The following is a 16,079-nucleotide window of genomic DNA, read 5'->3' as shown; positions in this document are numbered from 1 at the left end:
CGAATCTTGAAAGCAGGACCTGCACTAAATATAAAGCAGAGCTCCCACATCTCAGCGTGTCGTGCTCCGTAAGGATCGTCCATCCATTTTCACGGCAACAATAGGTCAACCACCTAGAATATATAGGCATCATCAAATAAGCATATTATAGGTTTACTCGTCTACAGAGCAAAACATAATTAAGGTATAATATGATCGTAAGTTCTTCAATGAGAATGCTACCCGTAGAAAAGGCGTGGATGATCTATGTTGTCAGAAATAGTGTAGCCATTACGCTTTAATTGTGGTATTTGAGTTGCTTTTAATGGTCTATGCAGGCCTATAAATAATGAGAGATTTCAATGTATCATCACGAATTATATAACCATAAACATGGCTTAAGAACCAGTTACAAATTGACTTGATATGCTGATTGAGTAAGGAGTCATAGGATTTGCAAAGCTCAATGATAACAGCATTGAACAGACACAAAATATAATACAAAACATAAAACAGTAGCATCTCCTAGGAAAGCAAGAGATTTTAGCATACCTACAGCTTTCTTTGGAGGGCAGAAGAAAGAAAATTATTTATTTGCCGAGTGCTAAGAAAACACTCGGTAAAATATTAATTTTACCGAGTGCTATGTCAAACAACTCGGTAAAGTGTTAATTTTACCGAGTTCTACCTTAAAACACTCAGCAAAATTTTAACGGCTGGCGCTGTGCTCAACGGAGCTCGCACGTGGCGGTCATGTGGCAGTATTCGCCGAGTGATTCATGGTTGCTAAGTGTCCTGCCGTTGTTTGCCGAGTGTTTTGTTGTCGGCACTCGGCAAATAGACATATCTGCTGACTGTTTTGATTTTGCCAAGTGTTTTTCTAGTGACACTAGCTTGTTTGCCTAGTGCCCGACGAAATACACTTGATAAAGTAGAAGGCACTCGGCAAACATATGTAAACATGCGTTTTCTGGTAGTGATGTAGGTATCCGTTCGTAGTATGCTTTCAGATAGCACTTGTCTGGATGACCATGTCTGGATTGGTTCGATTTGGCCACAGAAATTGGTGGTCAACTGGTCATGTCTGCTTGTCTAGGATTTGTTGGAGTGGACCGAATTAACTTACGTTTCTGGCCGTGAACATTGTTCGGTAACGCTTTCCATGTTTGAAGCAGCCATGGTGACAAAACAAATGCAATGCTCAGACTTCAGAGACAGAGGATGGAATCACACTTTCCTTAGCATCGTTCTGTACATGGGAGCTCCACGAGCGAGGACATGGCGCTCCCAGTCGGACACCACGCCGAATGGGTTCTCCATCCGGTGGCCACCATCATCACTGTCCACCACAAGCTGGCCCTTGCTGTAGGAGAGGAACTGCTCTTTCATTCCGAGCAGAACAGATTCCACATCAGACTGCAGATAAACCTGAAGTGGTAATTGCAGTATCTCTGTTAGGATCAGTGTCTCTTCAACATGAACCATGCTTCATTGATCAGCAGAATTTTGGGTCTATCCTAGATTCAGAGACGATAAACATAACATACCTGGCCATTGGTCTGAAGAAGATCGATGATAGCTTCAACGAGCATTCTTCTCACCATCCTCCACCTATTTTGCTCTTTGTTGAAGTCAGGATTCGGGCACTGAAGAAGTGAGACAATAATCAACAAACAAGATGACCGCATAGACCATGGAATAGGATAAAAGGTTTAAGTGCTAGGGTGGTGCATCTGAGCTAATGTGGGAAAGTGAAGCCACAGAACTAATGTTTCCATGAAGCATACGAACTAACATCCCAGATAACATTCAAGTCTCATGAGTGTGGCATTGCTTTCATCCCTTTCTATATAGAGGTCATGATACTAATGTCATAGAGCATATGGACCGTAAGAAATGATAGGATTTCAACAATGCTGATCCAACAATCCAAAAATACAGATCAAGATTTTTGCAGGAGTTTGCCCTGGTTTCTACATTGGGAGAGCAAGTTATTTCCCTCAAATAACAGAATGGCTACACTCTATCACTTAAAACTGGCTTCTTTCTTTTTTCTTCACTTCGTACCTTCTGTGTACTCTTCTTTAATTTACTAATGTATAATAATAAGTAGGGGCACAACCCCTCCTGTTCCCTAAAAAAAACATATGAACCATAGGAGTAGAAGGAAACCTGTATTGTGACAAGAGTCAACCGTCCAGGATAACTTGAAACTATGGAATGGAATGTGGACGTTGCATTCGTTGATACAAAATATCTGTCAGAAAAATAAACAGCAGCAATATTGATGATGAAACATAGAAGGTAACACAAAAATAGAACAAAGGAAAATGATAACATTAGTCTTAGACTGTCAGTTCATACAATTATTGGGAAAAATTGAAAGCACAAGTACATGCACATGAATGAATGAATCACTACAAGAACTTCATGTACAAGGACTACTAATGAGCAGCAAGTCCTTGAATCTGGGTTTTTTAGAGCTTCGTTCCAAGCGGAGAAATTCTGTCACCAAAACATGGTCATACTTGTGCATCTTGTTGATGATCTAATTTTCTAGAATGAGAATTCTGAAAATGGTTTAAAGGTCCATAACATTTTGATGGCATCTGTGCACATTGCACAGAAAGATCCATTTGATTACTCAAAAGTCAAAGAAAGCAATCCTGCTCTTTTTCCTGATTAGAACGTGATGCTTACAGGAGAGAAGTTTACATTCATAAGGATGTACAATTCAGCTCTAAATTCTCTAATCTAGGCTCCCTCGAATTCTGTGCCGAACTAATAAGCTAAACTAAAAAAAGTAATGTGTAATTCCTAAGGTGCATGAGGCTATTCTGGTATATTGTTTCATCCTTTTTATTTGTGTAACTAAAAAACATTTGCAGGAACTGAGATCAATAGCTTATACAGAGCAAGGCTGAAGAAAGACACAGGCAAGAAACACTTACAGGTTTCTTTTCTCATCTGAAGCCATGCCCTCGAGACACCGTATAACAAGCTACAGTAAATGTGAGTTACTGAAAAGGTTAAAGACAAGAATGGGATTCCATAGAGATTAAAATGCAGTACTTACCTTTTCGTTCATCTCAAGACCAAGGAAATTTGAACTTTCATAACTTTTAGCCATTTGAAAAAGAAACAAACCATTTCCTGCACTAAGAAAGAGTATTTACAGGAAAAAAGTGGACGAATCACAAAAGCAGAGATAGCCTATAATGAAGTAATATTCTAGAATTTGGTAGTTTGCACTATGACCAAATGTACAGCTACTAAATCCTATCACAAGGTACAAACTGATACTTTCTGGTCATTAGTGTGGACAAGCTGAGAACAAGACTACAAGAATAAATTTATGGAATCTATACTGGAAAAAACAATAAAGATGTGTATTAGTAAATGGTGAGTTAGTTCAACACTATCTGCTTTCTCATATCTTTCACGGATGTTGGTTAGCTAGTACATTACTAATAAAATGGAGCATATACACCATAATTCCCAAAAGAAATATACTATCCCACTTCATTTTGTACTCATTTATGAAACAAATACCCAATTTAAAATATTTAAGGAGGCATACCACTTCCAATATCAACCACTAAGGGTAGTGTAGGATCGCAGAAGACAGAGCTCCATGGAATCCGGTAGGGGTAATGCTGCAAAAAGTTTCAATATGAAGGACCAAGAGAAAATTCCCTGTGTAGCATCCAAAAAACTTGCTCTTCCCTCTAGCACCCAAACTTAAAAACTTCCCTATGAGTACACAACCGAAAATTTTGTTGTATCCTGTAGGGAACAAAATTTTCGGTGGTGTACTTATAGGGAAGTTTTTAAGTTTGGGTGCTGTAGAGGGAAGAGCAAGTTTTTTGGATGCTACATTGGGAATTTTCTCAACAACCAAATATATCTATATCACTGGAACTAAAAGATACTCCACTATATTATCAAAAATTAATAAAGAAAATGTTGTTTAGAAATGTGGGTACCCATCTCGATGAAATATTCAGCTACAAGTCCGCGACTGGGATAGGAACAGAGGATGACATTGAGACCTTTCAATCATATTTTAATACAATGATTACCGTTTCTGGAACCAAGTTATGCAGAAATAGCACATAAGATCCATCACTGTTCAGGACTTTCAGGCTGTATAAAAACCAATATGCCAATAGAAGTCCTTGAGCAATCATTAGAAATCCTTGAGCACAAAATTCAATCAATAATTTTCTTATCTTAATTGACCCACATGTCATTTATATTTGGTAGATATTCGCCATCTATAGCACTGATGCAATGTTGGAGGATTTTAATGTCATTAAATATATATATAACTCTAATTTCTTCTACTATTAGGATTATTTGTATTCTATGATGCAACATACAATGGAATTTTATATTTTGGAACATTCTTGATCCTTAATCAGACATCTAGATGGGACCACTTAGGTCTTTTGCTATCTGCAGTTCATACCAGTATATTTATGCCACCATATGATCGAATGTAAGGTCATATGAAAATAAAAGAATTGTATAGGCACACACAGATGTGCTGGCCTGCTGAGAGCATTGAGGGACAGTCTACACTTTCAACTTCACTGTGATTCAAAGTGGGCTTCATTTGTCACATATTGAATAAATAACATGGATGAATTGAAACAATACTTTGCTGATGAAAACTTTTACTGTTATACGAGCAGCACTATGACCCAACAGAATAGTTGTTCCAGAGCATGACTTACTTTATCCAATGCTGCTATGCCAGGCAATATTCTTCCTTTGAGGAATTCCCATACGACAGTGGCATTTCGAAATTCTATATATCGAGATGAGGAATCCATATTCTGTCTTAATGTGTTGCATGCTGCATTCCCTACTGCAATAACTTCACAGCTACCAAAGCTTGCTTTTTCCAGTATTTGACCCAACTGTGTTGCTCCGGCTGAGAATTCTTCTGCTAAATTGTAGTTAGTAGGTCCAATCCATAGTATCTTCTGTAAAGAAATGTCATTAGTTGGCCAGGCCCGGGATCTAAAAGAGTACCATAAGATGAATGCAACTTGATAGGAAGAAAGGAGAAATCCAATCAATGGCAGTTCACAGACAACTTAACATATCGACCAAAGCTAAGCTTTCAAACTGATCTGGATGTAATTTTATCTGTAATACTTCACTTCGACCATATAGTTCACTACGAACTAAACTAATATATAATTGACCCGAGAAGGAAAAAAGAAAGTATGAAATAATGGATTTAAGTAAACACTAATTAGTTTCATGTACTGTATTAGTAACTACGATTATTTCACAAATCCACTCAAACTAACTGAAACAATATTTCCATGAATACCATTCTTACCTTATATAGTGGTATTGTAGAAGAAAATTTCTCCAATGTTGATGGTCCTATATCAGCAGGTGTCCAGCCTAGAAAAAAGTATGAAGAAATCACAGGTATTAGAATAATTCATTACTGCTTCAAGTAATTGCTTACATGCCATTTCAATAACTTTTAACTGTTAACACGATCGCTGAATTTATTTCAGGAAATACCTATAGGCAATGAAAATGCTAGTTTTAAGAAATAGCTAAAGGGAAATCGAAATGATAGAATTTGCAGATAGCGCCAAACTCCATAAACACACCCAGTACTATAAATTGCAAAATGCAGGTTCCTTTGGAAACTGTCAGTTTAAAAATCAAGGAAAAAATAACTCGACCAACCTAGGGGGAAATAGGTGTTGAATAGAAACCCAAATTTTAATTGAAAAGGACTCGAACCTAGGTGGTGAGAGTGTACACCCACACCTCCCACCAACTGAGCTAGGCTCAGTTCCTGGCAAGTGGCAACTGGTATATAAAACAGAAATTTCATCGTTTAATTGCCATTAGCATAATATGGCTGCTAACTATCCAATTCAACATGTTTCTCCAGGATGTAATTGGCTAGCATGGACTAAAGGCCCACCATTACACTTTGACAAGTAACTTGTTAAGTGGTGAGAAACATGTTTTGCAGACAGGATGATGCTTAATCTAACCAAGGAAAGCACAATTTCATAAATGCTACCACGGAAAAAAGTTGCTCGAGAAACACACGAAGGGCATGAAAATTTCCTAGTAATACTCACCATCCAGTTGTCCAGTAGAGTTAATTACTCCCAATGTTCCACTATCGTCATTGTTCAAGCACCAGAGATCTGTTGGATAATAAATAGGAACATTCCTATCCCTAGCAACTTGTATAATCTGTAGTACTTCCATAATTGCATTTCTTTCAATGAATTGAGAGGGCACTGACATTCCAAGGCCATTCATTATTTGAAATGATAATTTTCCAACAAAGAACAACCCATCACATAGAGAGATTAACATCCGAAGAGCAGGTGCCTTTCTCAAAAAGTTACTGCCTCCAATCTGCAATAACAAGAACAAGTCATCAGAAATAAATTAACCTGGCAATAGGAAGCAGTTACACATTTTCAGCTTTGAAAGGTGTTTCGTAGTGACACATGGATCCTACTTGCATATGGTTCATATGAAATACCCATTGCTAGGACCAATGAATTTATTGTTCAATTGCCATTAATCATCTACTTTAATCAGTAATCACTATGTTTCAGGTAAATAAAATCTGTAACGTAACTGAAAGTGACAACCCATAATATTTACCGATGACCTTAAGATTACAGAAGAATAAAATTTAATCATAATATTTCGCAGTATCAGTCTTTCTAACAAAAACTCAAGAAACGAAATGCAATTATATTATCAGCATATGATCCCTGCCATAATGCCTAAACTCTTGTTCACCCACTTAATAGAAAAGAATACCAGTATACACTACTTACGGCTAGTTAGGTACTTTTGTATAGCTTCTCAGTGGCTGGGGGAATTCTGCTTTAATATGGAACATAGCAAATACTAGTAGTACTTGCCTAAGTCCATAGACTTATGTCTGTGAACAATAGGGAAACAAAATTTCGGTTGTTTGAAGTGTATTTAACAAGCCATTCATCTTTCTTTGGTGGTTCCAGAGCACAGAGGATATATTAGCATTTCATGGAGGAAGAAAACAGGTTGAACACTAGTAGTACTTGCCTAAGTCCATAGACTTATGTCTGTGAACAATAGGGAAACAAAATTTCGGTTGTTTGAAGTGTATTTAACAAGCCATTCATCTTTCTTTGGTGGTTCCAGAGCACAGAGGATATATTAGCATTTCATGGAGGAAGAAAACAGGTTGAACTAGCATACTTTACATACATTGTTTTTCCTTCACGTCAAATACAGAAAGCAAAGCTGAAACCTATTTCGTAAAAAAAAAAATAGACAACTGATATTTGAGAGCTAGATCATGGATAAAGCCTGTCAGCTACATATACAGAGAAAAAAATAGGCTAATGATTACAATTGCAATATATGGGCGCCTCGTGGTGTCCGTGATCTTTATCAATCGCTTAAGCTCCTCCTCACAATGGAAGCCAGCAAGAGATGCATAGCAGAAGCGGGTGATGCCAACAGTTGATGCAAGAATCTTATGAGACAGTGAGAAAGAGTCATTGACAAATATTGTGGCACCTGAAGCTAGCTTCCGCGAAAAATTATTGCAATTAGCAACTTCTCCTCTGAAGCTCAGAAGATTTTCAAACAAAATAATGTTGTTCTGCACCCACTTTTCCTTCTTAAATGATGTTAAACCAGGTGCACCATCTACTGGGATGACTTGTAATTGAAGAAGTGACGACAGGTACTCTGACAAAACCAGAATTTATGACGTGTCAACATAAAACGACCAGCATTTAAGGCAGATTATTTTCAAGCTATCAACTAAAGATAATGTTTTGATTTTGCAGATCCTTTGAAAATTGGTGCAGTTGTTTGTCTTATGATAATGATAGGCAAATGGCCAAATGACCAATTTATCACCGTCAACAATGGCAAAGGACTGTAATTGTGCAGATTCTCATAGTGGGACATCTTCTGTATAGGAACTCAACATCTCCCTTTTTACAAAATTCAAGATTATTTTCAAGCTATCAGCTAAAGATACTGTTTTTGATTTTGCAGCTCATTCGAAAATTGGTTCAGTTCTTTCTCTTACTAAAATGATAGGGCAATGACCTAGTGACTTATCACCATCAACAATGGCAAAGGACTGTAGTTCTGCAGATAACCCATAGTGGAACATCTGCTGCATAGGAACTCAACATCTCCCTTTTACAACATTCAAAACCATTCCTTCTTTCAGTTAAAAATATAACTCAACAAGGGCGAATGTAAAAAAAATCAGTGTAATTAAAGAAATAGGGGTGTGCAATTCAGCATTCTGCTATACTGACATAAAAAACTGGAAACAACCCTGCAAAAGAATCAATTGATTTAATCTCTAGAGATATGTAACTCAAGAAGGAAGTAACAGAAGATATGTCAAGAAATTCGTGTTGCACAATAAATAATATTATGAACATTGACTAACCTGCAAAAGAGTCAATTGATTTAATCTCTGGATTATCGGATTGAAGAACTGTATCCCAGCTGGTGACTATAACCACTTTTGCTCTTGCTTTGTACAAGTATTTGATAGTTAGCAATGCTCTTTCAAGTGAGAAAGTGCATGTTCCTAAATGTCCCAAGAGAAGTGCAGAATCAAGACGCACCACAACCACTTCTCCACGAAGTTTTTCAGTCGGAAAGTTCCCGAGTGATTGTACATGCAGATACGTTGTTGACTGATCAATACAAGAATATCTGTCCTTCTACAGTGATGTAAAAGAAAAAGGTTAGCATTCAATCTCAGAAGGAACTGAGGTGTAATATTTAAACAAGCAGGAAACATAGAAAGGAAATCACTATCTCAAAAGTATTGCAGAGTTTAAAAAGTATCCTTCTTCCATGTTTGTTTCAGCACACCATTCCCTGATCTGTTTTATATAAAAATGCAAGACAACATGATTATAGTTACGCTGAATTTTGGCTTTGTAACTTATATTCTTGTGATGTAAAAACTTAAAAGAATCAACATACAGTTCATCAAAGACCTGAATTTATCATTCCCACTAGTCCCAAAAGATCTGTCCTTAGCATCCAATTAAGATATCACGACATAAGTAAAAGAAAATTTCAAGTATGACTACTAATCATATTACACACTATTTAAATATCCAATTGTCCAGTGCACTCGAGTTACCTCTTTCTGATTATGAAGTAAACTTGTAGACTGCCACAGCAGAGAGCACTGTAATCTACATTTCAACCTGGATAGTCCTAGCCCCCCTACAATCAAGTCAACAAAATCAATATGGTATTGGAATTTCAATGCGTCCAAAGTACACAAAAACATCTAAACAACCAGAGAACACCCAACTCACCCGAAAAGCAACCACTATGTGTAGCGACCTGGAACCCAGCGGATGCCAGCCATGGCTCTAACCAAGGAGACCCTGATGAGCGTAACTGAAAGTTAGAAGCCTGCATACAGCCTTCCTTCTGAAATGCCTGGTGATGTGAATGCTCGCAAGTGAGGTTTAAATTAGGCGTAGCACGTGTGTAAGATAAATCCCAATCATTTCACAGTGATCTGTTGCAAATGCACATTGATGAGTTAGGGGCAGCAACCAGCAAGCCCGCAAAGTAGAGGTGGCCTCAGTGACGGTCGCACGGCTGGACGAGCGGCGGCTCCAGCTGCCGGCGTGGCAAGGCAAGTGCGGATCTGTTGGCCGGCGGTCGGTGGCTAGCTGCAGCTCTTGCCGGCGAGCCGAGTGGTGGCTCCGGGTCAGCGCGCCAAGGCGAGGTGCCGCTTGAAGGGCCGGCGGCCGGGGGCTAGCTGCAGGTCTGGCCGGCGAGGCGCGCGGCTCCGGAGCAGTGCGCCAAGGCGAGGTGCCGCTCGAGGGGCCGGTGGGCGGGCGAGCGACAGCTCTGGAGGCCGGCTGGTGAGGCGAGCGACGGCTACACAGCTCCGACGGGCCGGATTGGCGAGCACGAGATCAAGCAGCCAACCTCGACCTTTCCCACTCAAACCCACCCCTATCGTTGAGATAAGATCACTTGGATTACTTGGCCCTCATTTTCCATCCCGATTCTATATGAAAATTAGATATGTAATTCTGTATTATTAAAAAAATGCAAATTTAGAAAAATATCATTGAAAGTTTCAACTATAGGAGAGTATCGTCAAAAGAATTATTGATTTCTAACACTGACGTTAAATGGAAGGGTGCTCCGTTAGCTGCTGATTAAAAAAGAAAAGAAAAACTTACCCCTGACCAACTCACATAGGGATGAAAACGGTCGAAAATGATCGATGAAAAGCTCCACCACTTCCACTTTCATATTTTTCCATTGGAAACTAAAACAATGCAATATTATCAAAAAAAAGACATCAGTATTACAGTAATTTTGGAAACCAAAACATTGGTAACGATGGAAACTTATTGTAATGATATTTTAAAAAAGACAAATATGTCAAACCATAGAGCACAACACTAATCATATAACTTGACACATTTCATACACAAGTACTGATGGTTAAGATATTAATCTAAGTATCCATCGATAGCATGTATTTCATTTCATAGTACTGAAAATTGAAACATTAATCCCACCATCCATGAGACTATCTATGAGAATTCAGGTCGCTAGTTTGGGATTTAGGGTTACATGACTCTCTAAAAATATAGGTATGATATTTAAAAATATAGATAGTAGGGTGTGCTGGCATTTTACATTGATACAATATTTTTATCGGTAAAATATGGTAGAATATTTCTAGAAAATGATCAGAAGATGCTCAAATTATTTTCATTTTCACTTTCATATTATTTTAATCATTTTTTGTTTTTCTTTTTTCAATAATTTATTTCATTTTTGTTTATCCTTAAAAGTCGATAAAATTTCGAAAACAATCCTTGAAATCGAAAATTATCATTTTCATTTTCATCCGGCACCCCTGATCAAAAGCAAACATACGCACGCCCCTGGTTGCATGCACACACGCATCCAGACCACACGCACGCGCACAACGATGAGGGAGTGACGAGCCGACGCGGCGGCGGCATGCCTCCTGGCGGCGTGTCCCTCGACAACGGCAGCTCTGCAGGCTTTCCCTTCATGGTGCGCACTTCTCCCTCCCCTCTTGTTTTGTGTTGTTTATCTCCTTCTCGTGCTCTCGTTTAATAGTCTAAACCCTTGTATTTGGGGATTCTATAGTGCTAGAATAAGGAATCGTGGATTTGAATAGGGATGGATGCTACTGAAGTTTCAGAAGAGTAATCCTCTCACCCGCTTTGTATTCTCCCAATTTACAATTCTATTAAAAGATGCAATCTTTAGAAAAAATACTACTAGAAGTTTGAACTATAGGAAAGTACCATCAAAAGAATGCTCTGTTATTGATTTCTAGCATGTCTGTTAACTCCACATTACTTGAATTCCAGCAACAAAATAGCTCCGCCCACCCAAACAAACGAAACAATACTGCTCCACCGGAGCTCATCTCCAGCAACTCTTACCCCATGTTTGCAGCACCACGGTAGGATGTAACAAGACATATAAAATAAAATTTGAGTAAGATATAATACACCTTCATAGCAGGTATATATCACAACTTTTAGCATAATATTTACACAAATTTCAGCGATACATAATAGAGTTCACACACTCTTCGCAGTATAGCATAACAAAAGTACCAGCAATCATACTAATTATTCACAAAAGAATATAGTTTACATATCTAAGATTGCTAATTTATCTACTCAATTGTGAGCCTACGATTGATCCCTCCAGGTGAGATACCAGCCATTTTTCATATTGTTACACCAAGACCAGTTGGCGAGAGAGAATCCATCCTCCTAGTTGTTACGCCGGAGCTTGAATGAGGCATTGGAGAGGATTCAGCAACTATTTTGGATGTCTCTAGTTCCGTTGTGGAGGTTTCAATACTTCAGATTAGTTAGTGAAGGAACATATTGCAGCATATATAGGGAAGAAAAATATACATTATCTTGGCTTTTCCCCCTTTTTTGGACGAGGTGCTGGAAGCTCTTGCTCTAATTCAGCTTGAGTAGCATTACAATTTTTCTCTATATGTTCAGGCATTCTTGAAAAATGCATTTTTTTTACATTGATCTTCTTGCAATCAATCTCAACACTGCTTCCTGGTTAAGTTTCTTCTAGAGTTACTTTGAATCTCCATAACATTGTGAAGCACTCCTCCCAAGTACTATGAAGATCATCCATTGCAGATTTCTTTCCAGACCACACTTCAAAATATGATAATTCAATATTGTAATGTTTCTCCAATCTCTTTTGTAACTTTTTGGCACTTAAAGTTGGATCCTCTTTTACAATATCTTTCACCCTTTGATATATCCAAGCCATGGATGCTTGATGACCCTTCGTCCTTGTTGAACTAGAACAAGTGTGATAAGCCAATTTTGAGAGGTTGACCACCTACAAAAATAAATATAAGCTACAAAGGAAGAACAATAACCACGTATGATTTATAAGCTATAAAGGAAGAATCAAAACCATAAATGTGTTGCCACCTTGAAGTTTCTTTGCAAAAACTCTCCAATCGCAGTTTTCATCTCCATACCTTGCCATGTATCTATCTCTGTCACTATGTTCAACACTAGTCCCAAACTCTAATATATCCTCATAGTTAAGACAAACTCATTAAAAGGGCGGCTTGGTGCAAGTGGTAGTGCTTGCTGCCTGTGAACCGAGAGGTCACAGGTTCGAGGGTGGCCTCTACACATTGCACGATGTGTGGGAAAGACCTCCCGCTAATAACCTCCCCCAGACCCCGCACAGTGCTGGAGCCTACGGCACTGGGTACGTCCTTTTTAGTTAAGACAAACTCATTCTTATTTCTAAATGTGTCTCCTTCCTTAATGAATGAATTCTTTTTATCATGAATTGTGTGAGGAACAATATAATCATCTACCATAGTAGCCTCATCATCATGAACACACTCAGTATCAAGTTTTGGAATAGGCCTTGCCCTCTTCCTTTAGTTGCCTGCTATTGGTCCTTGATTCACATATGTCAAGATTTTAGTTGTGCATTGTTCCAGTAGTATTGTCTGACAATAGAATGGTTCCACCACCAGTGTTGTCTCCTTCAATTGTAAATATTTGCAGATCACTGCATGCTGTAGCTGCTGTTCTGATCATTTGTGTTTTTTCATTTTGCACCCTATGAAAGAACAAATTGTTGAATGCACAACTGAGCTATCACATTAACTCCTTGTGTCATTTTCTCATTAGGATATCTCCGTGACACTAAAATGCTTAATTATTACGATGATGATGAAGAAGATGCCGGCTATGAACTAGAAGAAGAGGAAGATGATGAGGATGAGGTAAAAGAATTAGAAGGACTTCATATGGTTGAGGTTGACATGGGCTCATTTTTTGAACCAGGGTGAAAGTTTCTATCCAAGGTATTGAAGGAATATGAGCCTATCTATGTTGATGTAGTAGTGGTCGCCACTGAGTGTAAACATTGTGCAAGGCATATATGTGCTGAGTGTAAGCATGGAACAATCATTTCGCAAGCACTTGAAGAGATGCAATGAAAGGAAGAAAGCTCTTAGAGTTGCTGGTTAGTTAAATGCCTTTATCATGACCCCTGATGGAGTTGCATTAGGGCCTTGGACATTTAATCAGGTAGTGTCTTGCAAAGAGCTTATGAGGATGATTGTGTTGCATGAGTTGTCTTTCTCACTTGTGGAATATGATGGCTTCAGAAGGTTTGTCTCCAGTCTAAACCCAAGATTTAAGATGATATGCAGAAAAATAGCGCATAGTGAATATTTCAAAGCATTTGTGAACAGAAGCAATGTCTGCAAGGATTGTTCAAAAATTCTACATCCAAGATTTCTTTGACTATGGACCTGCGGACTTCTAACCGAATGGTGGAGTACATATGCATTACAGCTCATTTTATTGATGAGGAGTGGCAGCCACAAAAGAGAATAGTGAAATTCACAACTACAGAGTCTCCCCACACCGGCATTGCAATGTTCAACACCGTGATGAAGTCATAAGAGAGTGGAAGATAGAAGACAAATTATTTGCTCTAAGTCTCGACAATACATCAAACAATGGTGCAATGATAAAGTTATTGAAGACCCATTTGCTAAATAAGAAAATGATATTTTGTGGTGGTAGGCCGTTAGGGCAACATTGCGCTGCTTACGTCATCAACTTGATATGCCAAGCAGGACTGAATTATCTTAGCCCAACGATAAGCAAGATTTGTGATACTGTAAAGTACATTCAGAGCTCTCATACCATACTTGGCACTATGGAGCCGCACACGTAGCGCTGCTTAAAATTTAGAGGCCCCTTTGTAATGCTCCTTCACAGATGCTAGGTACTTCTTTGCATTCTCATTATTGGGTTGCTCCCCTGATGCCCTTAGAAATAGATATCTTCATGATTTTGGCGGGAGAGGCGGTTAGACTGTTCCCACTTCTCAGTGTTTACAAGGTATTCTACCCTCAATGCCTCATAACCTTCTGCCCGAGCCACAGGTGCTTTGGGTTCATCAACCCGTAGCACATAATCGATGTCACTAAAGCTGAGTATAATCATCAGTTGACTCTTCCAGACTGGAAAGTTACTCCCCGTCAGTGGTTCCATAAAACCAATTTGAGCAGTAATCGTGCTCGCTGAAAATTATATATTATTTCATCCGTAAATAAAAAGCATAATCTTCATGAAATTAACATACGTTTCTACGAATAATAACACATAATCCTAAAATATATCGGTGTTGGGCAGAAATGAGTTAGAATACATGCGAAATAAACAACACATATGTGAATATAACACAACTTTGGCTACAACTATATATATGAATTGCACATAATTACAGAACTTAATTGCATACGCGGAAGAATAAAACATTACCTAGAAACATTATTATAATCTAGTAATTAAAATTTCACATTGGTTCGATTTTAATTAGCAATACTACATACACAGCAGAATAAAACTCATAATTATTCAAACATTACCTAGCAACGCTATTATAATTTTAGTGGCATAAGTAAATCATGAAATATATCATAATACATTAAATACAATATAAATACATGAATTATATCACAAATATGAAGCTAAGTTAGAAAAACAAAAATGGAAAACGCTAAACGTAAATGGAAAAGTTTAGTATGGCTGCAGGCCAGCCAACTTCAATTCCGACTGCAGCCGCTTTCTGCCCAAATAGTCCCCTGCAGGCCCATCACCTGCACCCCCGGTACTGCAGCGATCTGAGCTGTGCATCCGATTAGATGGCTCACGATTGCCCTGGCTGAAAAATCCTAAGTACAAAAACATTTTAGCCGGCTGCCCCTCCACTCTACAAAAACATATAAACCATTTCCCCTTCTTTTTTTAGAGAGAGTTTGTCGGCGGTTGGTGCTCCTACACACGAGCTGAGAGAAGAGCGAGACCGGTGGCGGCCAGGGCACCAAGGCCATGATGCCCACAGGGCCATTCACCAGCGCTCGCGTGCAACCATGGCCATGTGCGTCTTGAGGGCCACTACTTCACATGAAGGCTGCAGTGACAACTTGCAGGAGGTAAGGCGACAATGGCACATCTTAAGATCATAGTTTTTCTTAATCTAATCTGATTCCTGTCCTCTATTCTATTCATGATGTCATGGCGACATGATTTGTTTTTTGCCATTTGTTCATTAGATCTAGTGAACAGAGATGAAATGAACCCTAACCGAGACATGAATCTATTAATCTTAAGTCTACCCAGGCACTAAGATCTTTCCAAAGCATTAAAACATGATTAAAAATTTAATCTTAGGGTTCTAGGCAAAGCTAATCGGCTTTGGGTACAAATTGTTAGATTTACAAGAATGTAAAACATGAATAACGAGTAGCCTTGCACTAAGAACACCTAGATCTATTAAGAACATGAATGAAATGAGTAGATCTTCACCGAGCATGTTGGCGGCGCTTGACGACGACATGATGGAGGCAGTGAAGTGCACGCTGAGGCTTGTAGTGGCTCGGTCTTCCCATCACCGTCAGCGCAATCTAGATCGGAAGTTGAGGAATGTAGGGCTAGTGTGAGTCT

The 16,079-nt window shown here is 38.7% G+C and overlaps 1 protein-coding gene and 1 long non-coding RNA gene across 4 annotated transcripts; one reads left to right on the top strand and one right to left on the bottom strand.

The window, feature by feature from the left end:
- Nucleotides 1–356: 356 nt before the first annotated feature.
- Nucleotides 357–10,004, bottom strand: LOC120693532 (phosphoglycerate kinase-like). 3 transcript variants are annotated; one of them, XM_039976986.1, is made up of 14 exons: nt 9,595–10,000; nt 9,348–9,474; nt 9,167–9,252; nt 8,456–8,735; nt 7,388–7,731; nt 6,108–6,393; nt 5,336–5,403; nt 4,719–4,970; nt 3,560–3,635; nt 3,056–3,132; nt 2,931–2,980; nt 2,152–2,236; nt 1,527–1,625; nt 357–1,407 (listed from the first exon to the last, which is right to left on the bottom strand). In XM_039976986.1, the coding sequence occupies exons 2-14, from the start codon at nt 9,451–9,453 to the stop codon at nt 1,207–1,209; spliced, it is 2,010 nt and encodes a 669-aa protein (XP_039832920.1). In that variant the 5' UTR covers nt 9,454–9,474; nt 9,595–10,000; the 3' UTR covers nt 357–1,206. The 3 variants fall into 3 exon arrangements, 2 of the variants coding, with proteins under 2 accessions (XP_039832920.1, XP_039832919.1); XM_039976985.1 differs by having other exon boundaries at nt 9,348–10,000; XR_005683011.1 differs by having other exon boundaries at nt 1,202–1,407; nt 3,056–3,635; nt 7,558–7,731; nt 9,595–10,004.
- On the top strand, nt 6,873–7,617 carry LOC120693533. Its single transcript, XR_005683012.1, has 2 exons — nt 6,873–7,055; nt 7,219–7,617. It is a non-coding gene; the product is annotated as an uncharacterized LOC120693533 (long non-coding RNA).
- Nucleotides 10,005–16,079: the final 6,075 nt, after the last annotated feature.

This window comes from Panicum virgatum, chromosome 9N, assembly GCF_016808335.1.
Source record: "Panicum virgatum strain AP13 chromosome 9N, P.virgatum_v5, whole genome shotgun sequence".
Taxonomy (NCBI): domain Eukaryota; kingdom Viridiplantae; phylum Streptophyta; class Magnoliopsida; order Poales; family Poaceae; genus Panicum; species Panicum virgatum.
The sequence above is the reverse complement of the archived record's forward strand: the minus strand, read 5'-3'. Positions and strand labels throughout refer to the sequence as shown.